At 46.3% G+C, this 18,224-nt stretch overlaps 1 protein-coding gene across 1 annotated transcript in view; it reads right to left on the bottom strand.

The window, feature by feature from the left end:
• Positions 1–18,144, bottom strand: part of LOC119434487 (nose resistant to fluoxetine protein 6) — a 74,328-nt gene extending 56,184 nt beyond the window's left edge. Inside the window, exon 1 of the mRNA XM_037701666.2 lies at positions 17,748–18,144. Within this exon, the coding sequence (XP_037557594.1) occupies positions 17,748–18,144 (397 nt within the window). The remainder of the gene's footprint in view (positions 1–17,747) is intronic.
• Between the last annotated feature and the right edge of the window lie 80 nt (positions 18,145–18,224).

Raw genomic sequence — 18,224 nt, 5'->3', positions numbered from 1 at the left:
TAGTTGTTTTTTTTTATTTCTTTATTCTTTTTGTTTGCTAGATTTATATAGGAATAGTAATGAAGCCTTGAACGCAACTCTGGTATGTCCGCTTCCTCGCAATGCGCTACCGGGAGTGATGACCGTTACCTTGTCGGGGTACCTTGCGTCCTTCGTTTGGTTCGAGTTTCTTGGAAAAGCAACGATAAACATGTATGTATGAAGCCTATGTATTCAACGTTTGTTAAAGTGGGCAGTTTCATGATCTCTTCCTTTAAGTGACCTCTGAAAGGTGCGCGGCTTTCACAGCGGCGCCGAAGGACATAAACTCGCGATGGTCGTCCAGCAGATGCTTCGCGCCCTTACGCTTTTTGTTCAGAAATACCAATAACGTCCGGCAAATTCGGTTCCTGCTTTTTCCAAAAAGCGAGAATGTTTATGTTTGTTTCTCTACAAGAGCAGTTGGCAAGCAACAAGGGGAGCTCGTTTCCATTCGCTTCACAGCATTTCACCCAGAACACGTACACCGTGAAATGATGCGGCTACAACCACATCCCACGCACCTATATAACATGATTTCGGCGTGGTATCGCCTGACATTAGCACGTCGAAGTTACGCTGCAATATGACCGCGCTATAATCGTAGCCAATATGTGGCTTAATAAGGTGTATCTTTGAGCGTGTTGGTATATAATGAAAAAAAAAAAAGATTCTTTAGCGCAGAAAAGAAAACAGAAACGCGGAGAAGAGTGTATGTGTGGCGTGCTGTCGTCTTGAACTTGTGCGAGCTTTTTCCCCCTTTTTCTGCGCTAAAACATCTTTGCTTCACAAGATGTAGCGTTTTTCACATTCTGCCCACATCAGAATGCAGCCGTCACGGCCTGCGTTCGAACCCGCAACCTCGCGGTTAGCTGCGCTACACCGTAGCCACTGAGCGACCGAGACGGGCGAGCACAGCTATCGGTTAGAACTCTCGCTTTTCCTACCCCTCTTCCAAGAGAAAGAGACAATAAGTACGCAGAAAGTTTCTTGCATTCCCGCTGGGGGCACCGTAACTCTACTATATGTATCGGTTGTCCCAGCTAACGTTAGCCTAGCGACTCAACGAAAAAAAAAATTAAAAAAAAAAAAACACACGGTGCAAGATACAATTTAAAGACCTACGGTTTTCGGTCGTGAGACGAACGCCGTAGGTCTTAAATTTGACAACCGAGCACCGCAAGCCTTATAATTGTATCTTGCATCACGTTCTTTTATTCTTTAATTATTTATGTTTTCGTTGTGTTGCTTGGCTAGCGTTGGCTGGCACACACGGTATACTCTGGTGTAATAAGACATGTGGAGTCCCTCACACTTCCGCCGTCTCGCAACAATGCCTCCCATTAATTTGATGGCAGAGTCGCGATCCAAAATCGTTCATAGCTCGGGAAGAGGCGCTCAGACCCCCCGCTCTCCTTTCTCCAAGCAAAACTCCCGAACCATCAATACCACGACCATCACCACTGCATGCCACCCTTTACAATACTGAACCATACAGCGTGGTTTCTGATGCCCAATATTGGAAAGATTCGTTTGATGACCTCATGCAACCTGTACGAAACGTAACGTGCAACATTGAGCAAAGCAGTATCCCCGACGTGCAATGTCTGCGCGTATATAAACAGCACGTTTCTCGTGCGTGCAAGAGCCTATCGTGCCTTCTTTTCTAAAGATGCACTGCGTTTGCGAATTCTCCGACGCTCAAGCTGCCACCGCCTCGGGTAAGACCGTGGCATTCGTGGCCTTCCTTCCAGATGCTGGCCTACATAAGGTACTGCAAATAGCGATTTGCGTGTTAGTGCTCGCTAATGTTTACTACGTGTGCGTCCTTGTGTGCTCATGGGCGCAGCGTGCGTATATAGCCTTCGCTCATTCCTTCCTTGATGCTTATGTCAAAAAAAGTCCGAACGTTTTTCTGCACGCAGTCATCTAAAGGTGTTCAAGCTTCTCTTCATTACTAAATTTTGCGTAAGTTTCCTTGGAAAGTCCATTTTGTTGAATCACAAGGGTCTGCCACTGGTATTTTGACTACATAACACTTGGCACCGGAGTTGAAAGCGCATGCATCGTTGGCCAGCTGTAACCATCAAGTCAGTTTTTTTTTTTCTGCAGCTGCCGACGTCTAGTTAGTTCGTCCCAGCGTAGCTGGTTGTTCCACCCACTGTATGCACGCAATGTAGCAGCTAACTTGAGGTGTGACGAAGCCGTCACGGCTGTTCGCAAGTAACAAACCAACAAAATATGGGGTTTTACGTGACCAAACTACCCTTTGATTATGAGATACAGTGTAGCGGGGAACTCCGGATTAATTTTGAACACCTGGGGTTCCTCAAGCACACGAGCGTTTTTTTTTTTTTTTTTTTTTCATTTCGCCCCCATCGAAACGGGGCAGCCACGGCCGGGATGGAACCCGCGACCTCGAGCTCAGTCATAGCCACTAAGATACCGCGGCGGATTGCTGTTCACAAGTGCAAATAGATAATGTAGAGCGCTGCTGTCGGACTCCCAGTGACTCAGAACCTCATGTGAGGGACAGCGAATGTTGCGTAGGCAGTCCTCATTTCCATTTATTGCGAAAATGGAATGATAGACCCAATTACACTTCAACGCGCGCTGTCTATAATTGTGACTCCCGTGTTCTGACGCACTCTACACCAACTGACAGGCAGGCAGGCAGGCAGGCAGTGAACTTTATTTTAGGTCCTGAGGAGCGACTCCGAGAACCCCTTACGGGGGAGGAGCCACCGCGGGCCGCTCCCACGTTGGGACGGGTAGGCCCTGTCTGACCGCCGCGTCGTGAGCCCTCTGGACAGCCCGTAGCTGAGCGGTGAGGTCGGAGCTCTTGAGCGCTTCCACCCACTCTTCTTCCGTGGTGAGATTATCATGGTCCCGTAACGAGGGACACCGCCAGAGCATGTGTTCTAAAGTGCAGAAGGGATCGCCGCAATCCGGACAATCGGGCTCGAACGAGTCCGCGTACGTACCGACCCTGGCTAGACTGGGATATGACCCGGTCTGGAGCATGCGAAATGTGGAAGACTGAGGCCTGGAGAGCTTGGCGTGGGGCGGGAGATAGACCCTCCTGCCGAGCTGATAGTGCTTTGAAATCTCGTTAAACGTGTGGAGCGAGTCCTTGTGGAACCCAGCGTCCGCGCCCTCGAGCGGCGTTTCCCCGGCGCGGTGGGTGAGTTCGCGCGCGCGGGGCTGGGCCAGCTCGTTGGCGTTGGGAACGACGGTGGAGACCTGAGCTCCCCTGTGGGCTGGGAACCAAGTGATGACGGGGGGGGGGGGGGGGGGGGTGACCCTCCTGCCACAAAGCAGGCAGGCCGCTTCCCTCGAGACCGAACCCGTGGCGAAGGCCCTGACCGCCGCCCGGGAATCCGTGTAGATCTGCGGCCTGCTCCCGTCCCGGAGGGCGAGGGCCACCGCGACCTGCTCCGCCAGTGCCGGAGACGAGCCCCGCACCGACGCGGCGTTAAGGAGGTTGCCCCTGTGATCTACCACGGCTGCCACGAATCGGTCGTATGAACCGTATTGGGCGGCGTCGACGAACGCTACCGATCGCGGATCGCCAGCGACGGATCTGAGAAGTGCGGCCACCCGGGCCCTGCCAAGTGACAACGTAAGCTTTTTAAAATAATTTTTCCAGGTGCTGTCTCTCAGACAAAGTATTCGTTCCTAAAAGGCGAGTTAGGTTTGTTTCCGTACACTAGTTCTGATATGAAGGCTCTCCATTGTTGCGATATCAACCACTGGAAGGCATTATGCAGATATGCGTAAGCTACAACAAATCACAGGATGCAGCGGATGTTAGGCAGGGTCATGTGCGGTTTTTTTTTTCTTCATATCCGGCCTTGCCCGCTCTTTATTACACGCTCCCCATGAGAGGGGTGAAACACAGCTAAGGACAAACTAAGTAGCGTGAAACAAGCCTTGAAGCAAAGTGCAGTACTTGGGGCGCCATAGCTTCATTAGTCGAGGCTTACAAGTTAGCCAGGGAAAAGGATGAATTTTAGCTCAATAAAATTGTGTTTTCATAGATTTTAAGTGAACAGGGGACGCGAATTGCGAAGTTGTATAGAAGTAGTCGACCCCACTGTAAGCCTTCTTGCATTATTTTCATTTCTCTAATACAGAAAAAAAGTGCTGTGCACTTTGCATCAAGGTGTTTTCGCGCTTCGCGAAGTCATTCAGAAAACATTCGGAAATGATGCTGTTGCCTCTTATTGAGTGCCTTGTTCGTGAGCGCCATGTTCCAAGTGCCTGAGTGCCTGCCTCGCGACTGTGGTATATGCAGGCAGATATGCTACTGTCATCAGACTATATGGACAACATAGTAGGAAGGTTTATGGAAACGCCGCACATTTCCTTGATAAACGTTAAATGAGTAAAAAGAGCATCCGGTGCTTGACGGGTTCTGACACTCGGGTTCTGACACTTGATGAATTGTGACGGGTTCTAACCTATAAGTTACGCTGCGCAACGGGATGTCCGAAGAAAGTAGGCAGAATATGCGAAAGAATGAAGCTTGCATAACGTGATATTTATCTTGTTCCTATCAACCTCCTCGCCCGCCGCATCCAATCAAGCATGCAATGTTATGCTTCACTGTTCCGTCACATACTGAGCATCCCTCAGAGATTTCAGAAGAAGCCGAGACTGTCTCTCCTGAGAGAGAGAAACGAGGTGGGAAATACAAGGAGGTTAACCGGAAGAGATTATGGTTTGCTACCCTGCACTGGGCGAAGGGTAAGGGAATTGAAATACGGAAAGAATAGCGGAGAGATAAAGCAAAGGCATGAAAATAAATAAATAGAGGAGGTGGGGAACGTCCATGATGACTATAATCTCTCTAATAGGCCACTCGAACGCAAAAACTTCAAGAGTGCCTTGAGCGACTTGCGGTATGACGACTGTATAGGTCGGCGTTCCACGACTGTCGCCTCCGAAAGTGGCCGGTCGTCAAGACGGGGCCAGCGCGGTCGCGAGTGACTGCCTGTGTGCGCTTTATCGGGTACAACGGCAAAGAACGTGTTCAATTGTTTCCTTGCTGCCGCAGTGGTCACATGCAGCGCTATCTTACCTTTTGATGCGGAAAGCAAAGGATTGTTTCGCATCAACAAAGGATTGCTTCGATGCTTGGCATCGCTTGTAAAAGCGATGCCAAGCCACAGTCGGGTAAAGTGCCGTTGTCTCGTGTCGGGACAGTCCAGAAGGCGGACAAAGTCAAAGACAGGGGTCCAGTAGATGCAGACGTGTGGGCTGGAAGCTATACATGTTCCACAACGATTGTGTGGTATCATTTGCAAGCACTCGAAGTTTCGCTGCTGCATCTGTTCTTTACGGCGGCATTGGTTCCGATCGCGCAGATGTCGATGAAGCTGCTCGATCTGCGATCGAGCAGCTTCATCGACATGTTCATTGCCCATTACGCCACAGTGGCTAGGGAGCCACTGAAATGTGACGTCATGTCCTTGCTCGACGAAGCGATCAAGGCGCCCTCGGATTTCTAGAACTAGTTGTTCGTAGGGCTTAAGGCGGAAAGCAGGCAATGTAGAGCTGCCTTGGAGTCACTGAAAACACTCCATTTTTGAGGTGGTTTCTCATGAATTGTGCGAAGTGCTCTACGAAGAGCGGCAAGCTCCGCGGCTGTGGATGTCGTCTGATGAGATGTCTTGGACTTAACGGTGGTGACTTTCACAGGAAAAATCACTGATCCTGCAGACCCATCCACAGTGGTTGAATGATCAATGTACAGATGGGTATGACCGTTGTATTTTAGATGCGAGAGCATCTTATGCTCGGGGCAGTGTCCGTTCTGCGGCGTCCGCACCCATACTGCGCATGTGCAATTCTCCCTCATTCTCCTCTCCTACGCAGGTGTGCGCTCTCCTCCTCCCCTCTCCCCCTCTCCGCCACAGGTTCGGCGCAGCAAATAATTGCATATAACTCTCTCTCTCTCACTCTCTCCCTCTCTCTCTAAGGGTACGCCGGTAGGCGGCGCAAGTGTTGCGGCGCAGTATAAAGCGCGCGTTCGCTGTGCTTCCGTCATTCTCTCTCTGTGCAACGATGTGCGAAACGCCATGAACAACGTCAACGTCGGCGCTAGTTGCAGCGGCAGCGCCACCACCGCGGAGCAGAGCAGGAAGGCTCGGGAAGCCGAACGTAAACGTCAGCGTCGGTAAGCGGACCCCGACGTTCGTGCCAGGGAAGCCGAACGTAAACGTCAACGTCGGCAGGAAACTTCTACGGAAGCAACACGGGCTCGGCACGCCGAAGTGGAACGTCAGCTATATCAAGCCGACCCCGAACTCCGGGCTCGGAAAGTCGAAGCGCAACGGCAGCGTCGAGCGGCAGCTCCCGATCCCGAAGCGACGAGGCAACGCGAGTCTGCGGCCACAGCAGCAACACGTTCGAGGCCATTACAACGCCCGGGCTTCGACGGTGCTGACGCGCGGTTCAAGCGCGTCAGCACCACTTTATCTCGCAAGGAGCATGGTAGAGTACACCAAGACCTACAGACACGCGCCCTTCATAAACGCAGGCGACTTCAACGTAGACATACTGACAACCGATTGGCTGATGCAGCACATGAAGGACGTATACTCTTTGCGATGAATTTCCCAAGATCACAAGCAACCCACCGCCATCAGGGGAACGTGCATAGACCTCGTCTTCGCAAATTTCAAACTCAACCCTCTGCAGCAAGACCCATTGACGCTACACTTCACCGACCACAAAGCCATCGTCTTCAAGATACCACGCGCACCGACGCCAGGAATCCCGTACGATCTCTAAATGAAGACGCAACAACCCCGTAGAAACGTCTCCTCTCTTCTCAATACATTCTCTCACTCTAACTTTCATTGGATTGTGTTGCCAAGTGAAACGAAATGGAAACTCGATGCGCACCCCCCTCGATGCTTTCGAATCCCACCATGGTTGCCCGTAGGGTGAGATGTGATTTTTCGTACAGCAAGAGCAGCGAAAGTTGCTTGAGAGATGTGCCTTCGCGTTCGCATTCCTGGCAACGTCCCTTGTGGCTGAACCAAGCCCCAAGGGACAAACAGAGCTCACACTGCAGCTGTGTAATCTGATGGAAGGTATACACGATAAATCAGTATCGTCTGACAAAAAGACGCGCCTCATCGGTCTTCTGGCAGTGAGGCGGGACAGTGGGAAGTGCCGCGAGCTAGGTGCCTGACGTGTGCTCTGAGCGCTTCCATAGAAATGTGAATCGTAGCTGGGTCGTCATGTGCAATAGCAGTGATTTCAACTGTTGATATAAGTCGTGGTAACCCTAGACAAACGCTAAGCGCCTAGGACTGAGCACTTTCGATTGTACGGATGTTAGCTGTGCAGGTACTGGTCAGCACTGGCAAGCTGTACCTTGTTCATATAACAGAGAAAGAGCGTCCTGTACAGTTAAATGATCCCGTGTACTGAAGTACCCCAGGGCGAAACACACCCCAGGGTGAAACGTACTATTTGAGTTCACGACTGAATTGCATTTTAACCTGGACAAAAACCTGCAAACTGACTGCATGTTTTTAGATTTTTCAAAAGCCTTTGATCGCGTGCTCACTGCCAACTAATTCTTAAACCATCTTCTTTGTGCTTAAATTCGCAAACGCTTAAATTCGCAAAAGTGCTTAAATTCGCAAATCCGGAATATCCTTACCAATCATCAGCAGTTCACCGTTAACAAGTTTTCCTCCCCCTGTTATACGTTTCCTCTGGTGTGCCGCATGGCAGTGTCCTCGGTCCACTACTTTTTCTGAGATATATTATTGCCCTACCGAATAACATGTCTTCTCATGTGCGATTTTTTTCTGACGATTGTATAATTTACCGGATGGTTACTAGTACTGATGACCACGCAAAAATTCCAAACAACCTTGACCTTATTAGCAGTTGGTGTAGCACGCGGCTAGTGTCACTTAATCCAAATAAATGTAATGTCTTTCACTCACACACATCTCAGTTCAATGTTTTCATACTATATTAATAACAACCCTGTGTCTGTAGTTACTTCTTTCAAATATCTAGGTGTAACCCTGACTTCAAACCTTTCCTGGACTACACATATCAACATCTGTGCCAACGCCTCCCGGTCATTGGGCTATTTACGCAGGAAATTGCGTAAGACGCCGAGTAATTTGCGTACGTACATTAGCATATGTAACATTTGTTCGCCTTAAACATGAATTTGTTTCTTCAGTATGGTCCCCTCTCTACATTTACTAAACCACTATGCTAGAATCGGTTCAGAATAGAGCAGCTCAATTCATCTCACAAAATTACAACTACAACGCAAGCATAACCCAAATTAAAAACTACTTATCAATTCCTTCTTTGAACACTCGTCGTGATGTAGCACTTTTATCTCTGTTTCACAAGTACGTTTACGGACTAAGGCCATCACCAATAACTCTGCAAGTGTCTCCATTCACGTCACGAAGATTACATAATCATCTTTCTTTCACGCGCATCTATAGTAAAGCAGACGCTTTTAACTCATCTGCGCTTCCACGTGTCATCCACTTGTGGAACGACCTTCCCGAGATTCTGGTAGCTGAAACTAAGAGAAAAATTCCGTCACCACATAAACACGCATTTCTCATTTTAATTAACTTTTTGTTTGCTTTTCTTCTTGTCTGCATTTTTTTTTCTCTTTTGGGGCACTATAACGTAAAATGATTTCAAACTGTTTTGATTCCAATTTCTGCAATCATCCTCCACGATTGGTCAAAACATTTTCGGGCCACTCCCAACTTCGCCTGTCCGTCAGCGACGTCACGAAAACCGCGATAGCTCGCCATCTGATATAACGTGTACACACTGATTATGCATGATTAAACCACACAAAAGAAAAATAATCATTCCTGATTCGACGCCTTTTCACCATTATCCCTCTGCAGTTGGTCCAATGTTTTCTGGCTACGCCCACTTCACCTGTCTGTCACTGCGACGTCACAAAACCGCGAAAACTCGCCACGTCAAAGTGACGTGTACGCGAAAAAAAAGTACATTAATATGCCGAACAAAACTGAATTTTTTTTCTGAATTGCCGCAGACTGCCCCGTTCCGAAAGGAATAGAAGATGGCTGCCCGCCGATCGTTCAGGCCCTCGCTACTCGCACCTGCCGGTGAGCATGTATTTATTTGCGCATGATAAACCTTTTTGCGTGGCACGTAAAACGTTATCGAGCCCTTTCGGCATGCATACGACATCGCTCTGCCAACTCTTCCTTGCTGAGGATCCGTTTTAGCGGCATTCTTATCCTTCCGTTGCACGCCGCCGCGATTTTCGACCAGCCACCGCAAGCTAAGTAAGGCGAAGCGGACCAATTAGAGAAGCCGGCAACACCCTCTTCATGCGGTTATCTATTTTCAATGTGCTGGCTCGGCCTCATCGAAACCCTCTCCACTAGAGCGTGCTCCTCGCCTCTTGTCAGTCAATTAGATAACAAACACATCTCAGTGCAATCAATGTTATTCGTTTTGAAAGCGAATAAAGGTGACCTCCTATAAACGAGTAGAGTGTTTGATTGGGTTATTCAGACAACGCTGCGGGTCACCGCCCGATGATTGCGTCGGTGGTTACGTAAATTTGACTGGCAGGAGTTTGGAATCAAAACAGTTTGGAATCATTTTACGTTATAGCGCCCTATCTCTGAGGATTTTTGACTTTGTGTAAACTTTATTCTTCATTGTATCATTATCAACAAAGTGCTTTTATGATTTGTATAAATGTATGCCCCTTATACTATGTAACATTTCGAAGCTCCCCTTACCTAATGCCTATCCTTCGGACCTGTAAGGTATTTTGAATAAATAAATAAATAAATAAATAATAAATAAATAAATAAATAAATAAATAAATAAATAAATAAATAAACCATCTAGACCAGCTGATGACCGATTACACAAAGCAAGTGCCGCGTCGAACTCTCGAGTAGGGAACGGCCGATCCATGTTTGCATCACGTACGTCCTGAACGTATTTAAAAGTAAGTGAACTATGTTCCGTTGACTCGCCTGCAATCATAGCACAAAAATATTTCGCTACACCGAGGTATTGTCGGCTTTGGAATAGTACTAGGACCTTGAATGGAAAGCGCTGTTAAGGAACAGAAGGTATACGCATCTCACTGTTCTCCGTATCTGTAATAGTGGTTTACGGGGGTCAAGGGTCCTCACAACATTTTGTCCATCGCTCGGACTCCAGTTTATCCATGCGGCGTTGTATCTCCTCCTGAGTTCGCCGGGCTATTTTTAGATCTTGAATGGACTTAGTGCGTCGGTATATTCGTTCGGCGCGACGACGAAACGCACGTAGTCGCTCGAACTCCAGGTCGAATTGTGGGTACTTCGGTGAGCACATGAACGTGAACATAGCGGTCTGCGCCGCTTCTTTTATAGCTTCTTGCAGTCCAGTTGAGAGGACATTTCTGACATGCGTCCTTCAGTAGGTTTTTAAACACAGCCCAATCTATTATTCGTAGTGTGTTAGGTGGATGAGTGTTAGATATTCCTGTTGATTTCAAGGTAAGTGGGGATGTAATCACTCCATTGTGTCCCAATGCCCCAAAACCACTTCAGAGAAAGCTTTAGATCAGGGCGACCTCCGATTTTCTTCTACACGTAAAACGCAGAAACGGTTCTCTAAGATAACCAATAGACCGATTTTGATGACATTTGTTGCATTTGAGAGAGACAATTAAGTTGTAGTGACTGTTGGAGCGGAATTCCGATTTAAGGTCTGACATTTTTAAAGCAAGATTTCAAAAATTGGTAGGTTAGAAAAAAATAGAAGCACTAAGTTTACAAATTCGTAGCTCTGCAAAAAGATCAGATATCACAGTACTGTAAACTGCATCCGTTAGAGCATCCAAAGCGGACGAATTTGATATATCAGTTATCTTAAACGAATGAGTTACATTGTTTACAAGGGTTTTGAAAAAGTCGACACACATATTAATGGTATATTTGAGAGCCACGTAGAATACATCGATTTTGTCCGCTTTAGACGTACGATTAGATGCAATTTACAGAATTGGGCTATCTTCTTTCATTGCTAAGTTAGAACGTTATAAACTATGTAGTTTCGTTTTCTAAAAATTTTCAATTTTGAACAATTTTTATTAAAAATAACTACCTAAATTAAAAATTCGCCACCAACAGTCACTAGATTTTAACTTTGTTCTTTTAAACGCAACAGACCTCATGAATGTTAGTACAGTGGTTGCCGAGAAAAATGAATGCTTTTTCCCATGTATTTATATAGCAGCTCCCGAGCTAAAGCTTCCACTTAACGCGCGTGGCAAAGCGGCGTGATACAAAGGTCAAGTCCAGGCAGCTGTTGTACACTGTGCCCCGTAGAAATGTAGGACTAGCACCACTCAGCAGCAAGAGGTCATAATTAGAGACAAATGAAGCGAGTCGTCGTCCCGCTGCGTGGACTATTGAGCTTTCCCCATTGGTGTGGTGGGCGTTAAAGTACCCGGTAATAATCTAAGGACGAGGATACGCTTTTATTATAGTCTTCTAATCTTTTGATGTCAAACGGGCTTGGTGGATATTGGTACGCACCACGAGTGTAAAGGTGAGCTTTCTATTTTTAACGGTTGGGCAGACATACTGATTGTCGTCATGAGGTTGCACAGTCTGGACGGCGTTAGCTCACGACGAATAAAGACGACGACCTTGCTACTTTCGCTGTTGCTTGAGGACGCAGTTGACTTGTAGCCGGATAGCCTGTAATTGGTGTGATAATGATGGTTCGCAAATAACGATGACTAAATCGGTCAACATGTACAAACTGGCCAAACACAGCAATCCGAGATCTTATACGTCTGGCGTTCCACTGAATAATCGACGCTTCTCTGACCTCCTTACGAAATGACTGGTGGTTGTCAGCCATGGTTCACTCGAGGGTTGCTAGGATTGGGCTCAGCGAGCCCAGCAGTTGTAGTCCCCTTCGAGTGGATGGAGTTTCGATGCTGCTCAACATTACTCCGATGACGTTGATTATGGACCGCAGCATCGGAATAATTTGGCGGTATATTTTTGGCACATCTCCAATTGTAGTATGCTTCGCTGGAGATATCGAGCGTGTAGGCTCCTTGGATGTCTGGGTGCTCGGGAGCGCCGGACAGTCTCCCACGGGGGAAGTCTTTTCCATTTGAAGCCTCCTTGTGCTCTCGGGTCAGCTTGTACTTCAAGCTGATCTCGTTGGCACAATCTGTGCAGAATGAACTGCACCTTGTGTTGTACGCTTCCGTCGATGACGTCGATGACGACGTTGACACCGGATCTTTTCAGAAGCTTCAATATGAGATGAGCTGTCTCTCTAACCCTTTGTTTCAGGATAGCAAACATTTTTTTGTTCCGTGGGCAATCTTTAGATGTGGCTTCATGAGAACCATCACAGTTGCCGCATCTAATATTTGTTGCGCGGCAGACGTCTGCAGTTTGCGACTCCGCGCAACGAGGGCACACTGTAGATTTTGCACAGGCGCCCTTGACATGCCCAATCCTGAAGCACTTGCAATGTGGCATTGAAGCGGCTTAGGGACAAACGGCCGAACGACATGTCGGAAGTGACCGACCTTGACATGCGCACTTCACCCTCTTGGAGAATCAGATATGCATCGTCTCTCCCACAATTTCAAAAATGTTAGCAGAAGGGCGAGAGTGGAAGTTATTTTTTCCTCGCCGAATGGTTTACCAAGATGATGCTGGCAGTTTAACGGTGGAGCTAATGTAGCCTGATGATGTATTATAAGGAGCATCTTCATAGGTTTCTCAGCTCCAGTGAACATGTCGTTTATTGCATTCTCCTGTAACAAAACGTGCATGTAGGACAAACTGACCGTTGTCTTAAGGAGCAGCTCTGGGAACATAAACCCAACGTAGAGCGCGCCCTCTTCAATATGTTTAGCCTTCCACTGCAGTGAATGTGCATGCACGCCAGAGTTCGATAAGACAAAGATCGCGAGCAACAGCCAGGACTAAAGAACACACGTAATGTTTAGAATCTGTGGAAATCGTAAGTCTGGAAGGCACCTGTGTCAAATATGTAATTGACGAAATATGTAATTAGGCGGAATGCAAAAAAAATAATCTGAGTATCTCCAAGCGACGGCAAACAACATTACTTTGGTTCGGTCTAGCTACGTGACATTTGCATATTTTTAAATCTTGGTGCATGTTATAGCTGGGAAACCCTGTATAGTATTTCGTAGCACATTTTATGGACGAATATATCAGGGTAGATAAAAACCCGTCAGTGGCAAGGGCCGTCTACGCAAATGGTGGTCGAACTGTTTGTCTATACCACAGATGTAATTTCGCGATAAGGCAAACTCCGAGTTGGTCCATTCGCGCAGTGATCGGTTGACCGACTGGTCACATGCAGTAATCTCAACGTGCACTGCTGGAGTCACTGCAGAAATTTTGAAGTTTATATGGTTTAAAATCGTAAGAGTGGTATTGAAGGTTCCGACGCGCCACGTAGTGAGCGAGTTAAACCCAAATTTCAAATATCTTAAGATATGTTAAGGTGTCCCTATACTTTGAATGTCCAGAACACGCATTGTCGCACTTGACAATATACGTAGTCAAGAGTTCGACGGAGTGCTGTAAGGTCAGGTAAGCATTGTTAAAAATGAAGCAGGTAACTGACCAAGGTCAAAATACAAATAAAATGACATTTCGGGATCCGTACGGATCCCAGGTTCACAGTGGAATGTCGGCTTAGCAGAAGGTTCTTTAGAGTAGAGCGCATGACGCAAATTTCGGGAGTACACGTGGTTTAAGGTGCCAGATAATCGACTGATTGCGTTATTTGTCATTTAAGTCATTAAGTCATTTAAGATTGGGCCTCGTTGTCAAGTTCTTCTCTGTGGCCACGATACATGCGTTGTCCCAGCTTATCTCATGACCCGTCCTCTCGGCATGTTCTGCGAATAAATTTGTCATTATGTGGGCTTTGGCGACATTATTCTTGTGCTGCTTGAGACGCCTGCGGAAATTTCCGCTTTCACCAATATACACCGATTCGCAATCGGCGCACGAAATCTTGTATACCACGCCAGGAAAACGTGCCCGAGAGAGATGATCCTTATCATTCATCAAGTCACCTTTAAGCTTTTCGATGGAGGCGAAATGCAAAAACGCGCGTGTGCTTGCGTTGTAGTACACGTTAAAGAACCCCAGGTGGTCAAAATTATTCCGGAGCCCTGCACTACGGCGTGCCTCATAATCAGAACTGGTTCTGGCACGTAAAACCCCAGAAAGAAGAACCTTTAAGTTTGCTTCTGGCCCATGCGCGATCTATACACCAGGTTTCCTGAAAACACGAGCTAGGGCTTCGCTCACACCTCGAACATACGGGACAGCGGTGCGCTTCTGTCTCGATGCTGAAGCATCCATGACTGCCTGTCTTCTGATTATTCATCAGGAACTTTGTTGTCCTCCGAATAAAATGCTTGGGGTATCCAGTCCTCGTTAGGTCCTCTTGAAAGAGCATTGAAGAGGACGCGCAAGCACCCTTTAACTACGACAAAATAATTGGGGTTCCGATTCCTCGTTAGGCACGCTACTCCAGGGGTAATACAGTGAGGAGCGCAGAGGGTTGGTCATCCACTGACATGCGTGACAAATTTGCGTGCGGTATGTATGTCTGGAAGTTTATTGTGAATTTTTGTCAATGCATGATTGCCATTGCGCAGGAACAAATGATGTGACTCTGCACTTTTGACTAAGCTCCTGGCGCCACGAGCCCAATAGCTAACAGCGAATAAAGAAAAAGATATATACATATATACACATACATATAGTCATATATGTATGTATATATATATATATACACACACAAACACACACAGCACGCACGCGCGCACACGCACACACACAAACACACACATGAATGACACAATTTTACATGCAATAAACTTATACAGCACAGTAAGTACAAATAATGCAAATAAAGAAATAAAAGAACAATAAATAAGATACAGTATTCTTGTAACGAAATTACAGCAAGACTTTTTTTTTGGCAGAAGTGGCGAAGCAAATGTAAACAAAAAGTCTTGCAATAGATGAAATTGCATATCAGTTGACCAGCAGGAAAAGCAATTAGAAGAAGGAAGCTAATTGTCGAGAAAATAGTTTCGATTTTCTTTCCGAATATTAAAAGAGTTGAATGTTTTATAATGTCAAATTAAGCATTCTCATCATTAAGCAAGTTAGGAATGTGACACTGTAATAGGTGATATTTGCGTAGTTTGTTGTGGTTTTTACCTTAACAAAATTCCTAGCTCTTAAGGTGTAATTATTTGTGGCGTTGGTGTATATAGAAAAAAATTCTTGCAATTACTTCTCAATTACAAAAAATATTTTTCGGATAACTTTTGTTTAATAGACTGCTGTTACTCAAAATACTGTCTTGATGAAAGTACTCAGAAGTACATTCTTACATTGATAGGGGTCATGAGCAATACAAATACACTTTTTTCTGCATTTGCAATAGTGTTTCCATGTTAGCTTAGAAGTGACGCCCCAAACAACTAGCCAATAGTGGAGTCTAGAACGAATAGTGGAAAAGCAGAGGTGACGCTCCAGTTTTAAAGGTAACAACGTGCGATACTTATTCACCATACCGCTTAATTGTGCTACGTTACGTTTAACATAACTTACATGATGCGTACGCCGTAGATTTTCATTGTAGAGTACACCCAAGAAGTTGTACTGGGAAACTTTTTCAAGGAGTTGCGTTTGAAGTATTAAAGATGCAAGCTTAACTGGCATGTTAATAGGAGCATAAACAATATTCTTCGTTTTTTTTTTACGTTGAGTTTTAGTTCATTAGCCGATAACCACACAGAAAGGGAATTTAACCAGTTATTAATAAGAGGAATTAGAATAGAGATGTCAGAGCTGAAAAAAAAAAAACATTTGTATCGTCTGCATATAATACATGTTTCTGGTGCTGCAACGATATCGTTGATATAAAGCAGAAAACTGGTAGGACCTAAAATAGGACCCTGTGGGACGCCGTACCTAACATCTGCGAAATCTGATTTTATTTAATAAATACTGATGAGCTAGTTGTTGAGCCATAATATTGATGAAGCAGCGCACTTGAAATACAGATGTTCAGGCACACATGAAGAAGCACATACACAGGCGCTGGTATGTGCCTGTGTATGTTCTGCGCAGGTAGCGGCTGTGTACATCATTTTTCACGTGTACGTGAACATATTTATTTCAAGTGCGCTGCTTCAACAGATTATATGATGTTAATTTTCACAAACTGGCAGCGATGTAATAGAGAGCTACGCAGTCATTCTAGTGATTTCGTAAAAGGGTAACGTAGAGAAAAGTATGTCGGGTTTAATTGAATCAAATGCTTTATTAAAGTTTAAAGATAGAACTGTTGTGTAATGTTGATTTTCTATGTTGGCAACAATTTTATCACACGTATTTCAAGTAACGCAGTTTAGTGGATTTACTCCTTGAAAGCCATGCTGATTTGTGGATAAAAGGTTATGCTTTTGGAGTTGTCTAGTTAATCTAGAATTTAGGGCTTTTTCAATAATTTTACAAAAACACTGGGAGCGCGGATATCAGCCGATAATTAACTATGCAATCAGTGCCGCCACTTTTAGGCAAGACGACAATCCTACCAATTTTCCTGTTATCCGGAAATTTGCTTGTATAAAACACAAGAACGGGAGATATTGTCATCCACCCGATGTAGAATGAAGCTACAAAAAGGAAACCCATACGGGTTTCTCAGAAAGAACGCTTCGCTGTTGATAAAAATTTGTCCTGATACAGGATTCAACCCCGGAACCAACGCCTTTCCGGTGAGGTTGCTCTAGCATCTGATGCTAGAGCAACCGCCACGGAAAGGTGTTGGTCCCGGGTTCGAATACTACTTTATTGTTACTTACTTATTATTGACGGAATTGATACCTTATTTCGATGTATTCTGACCCAACATTGCTGAACATTTTTTTTTTCACGTAGGGTTTCTCGTTGCAATGTTCGTCCCCCCACACCTAGTCGCGCTTCAACCGTAATGCCCTACATGATGTCTCTGTCAATAGATTTTGGCACGCTTTTCGTTCCAAGCTTCGCGACATTTCCGGTACTTTATTTAATATTGTTTAGCAACACCATTTCGGCATGTTCTTTCCAGATAGCAAAATGTACGCATTCTTGGCTGCAGTTCAAAAGGCCTTGCAGATTACGGGTTAGCCTGCACTAGGTGATCGCAGTCTACGTGCAACTTTCAGTAAAATGTCTGCGTGTCCTTTGCTTATAATCATTAATGCTGAAAATAATTCACAAAAATTATGGATAGGGAATCCACGAAACTTAATGCGCCACACGTTTCTCATGTGACTGATTTCATGGAAAGAATATCGTCATGGCGTGTCAGGTCGGCCAGAAGTGCCCCGCACTTTTGCATGGCCTCGTTTTCTTTTGTGGTAACGGTCAATTTAGCCATTGAAAAGGCCCCCTCGAGCCCGTTCTGTGGCTAAGGTATCAAGGCTACCACACACATTACCACGTGCCGTTCAAGTCGTTGCCCGCGGCCCGCAAGAACCTTGCGGCCTCACGCTCGCGTGAGAGAAGTGATCGTGTCGCGGCACTCTGCTGGCTTCCCGGCCCGAACGAAAGAGAAATAGGAGTTAATCAGCTTTCATTACTCACTGCGTATCGCCCATGGTTCCAGGCGCCGGAAGGCCAGGGCCATCTTGAGCAGGCTTTGCGAGCACTCGCCCGAGACAGCGGGGTCAAAGCCGAACTTCGTAACCATGGGTAGCGCCTTTCTGTAGGCGGCGTCTATGGTGTCCTGCACGAAGGCTTCCACGTTCGGCGCGGGCTCGTCTTCCGAGTCGCCATCAGTGCCGTCTCCACTCTCTGATGTCACTGCAGACGCGGCGACACCCTGGGAATCCACCGACGAGGACGGTGACTCTCCGTCAGAGAACTGGCGGAGGACGCCCGCTTGGCTCGGCAACGCCTGTTCTGAGAGACCGCCGATGGTCCGCTGCGACGTTACGATCTTGACGAAAATCACGGTAAGGACAAGGACCCTCAGTGCCATACTTTACCACGGAAGGAGACGTCAAGCAATGCAAAAAATTCTGCCGATACGAGTTGCCGCAGTGCAAGCGTTAGTTGAGC

This window comes from Dermacentor silvarum, chromosome 1, assembly GCF_013339745.2.
Source record: "Dermacentor silvarum isolate Dsil-2018 chromosome 1, BIME_Dsil_1.4, whole genome shotgun sequence".
NCBI classification, from domain to species: domain Eukaryota; kingdom Metazoa; phylum Arthropoda; class Arachnida; order Ixodida; family Ixodidae; genus Dermacentor; species Dermacentor silvarum.
Note: the sequence above shows the minus strand (reverse complement) of the source record. Positions and strands in the feature narration are given on the sequence as shown.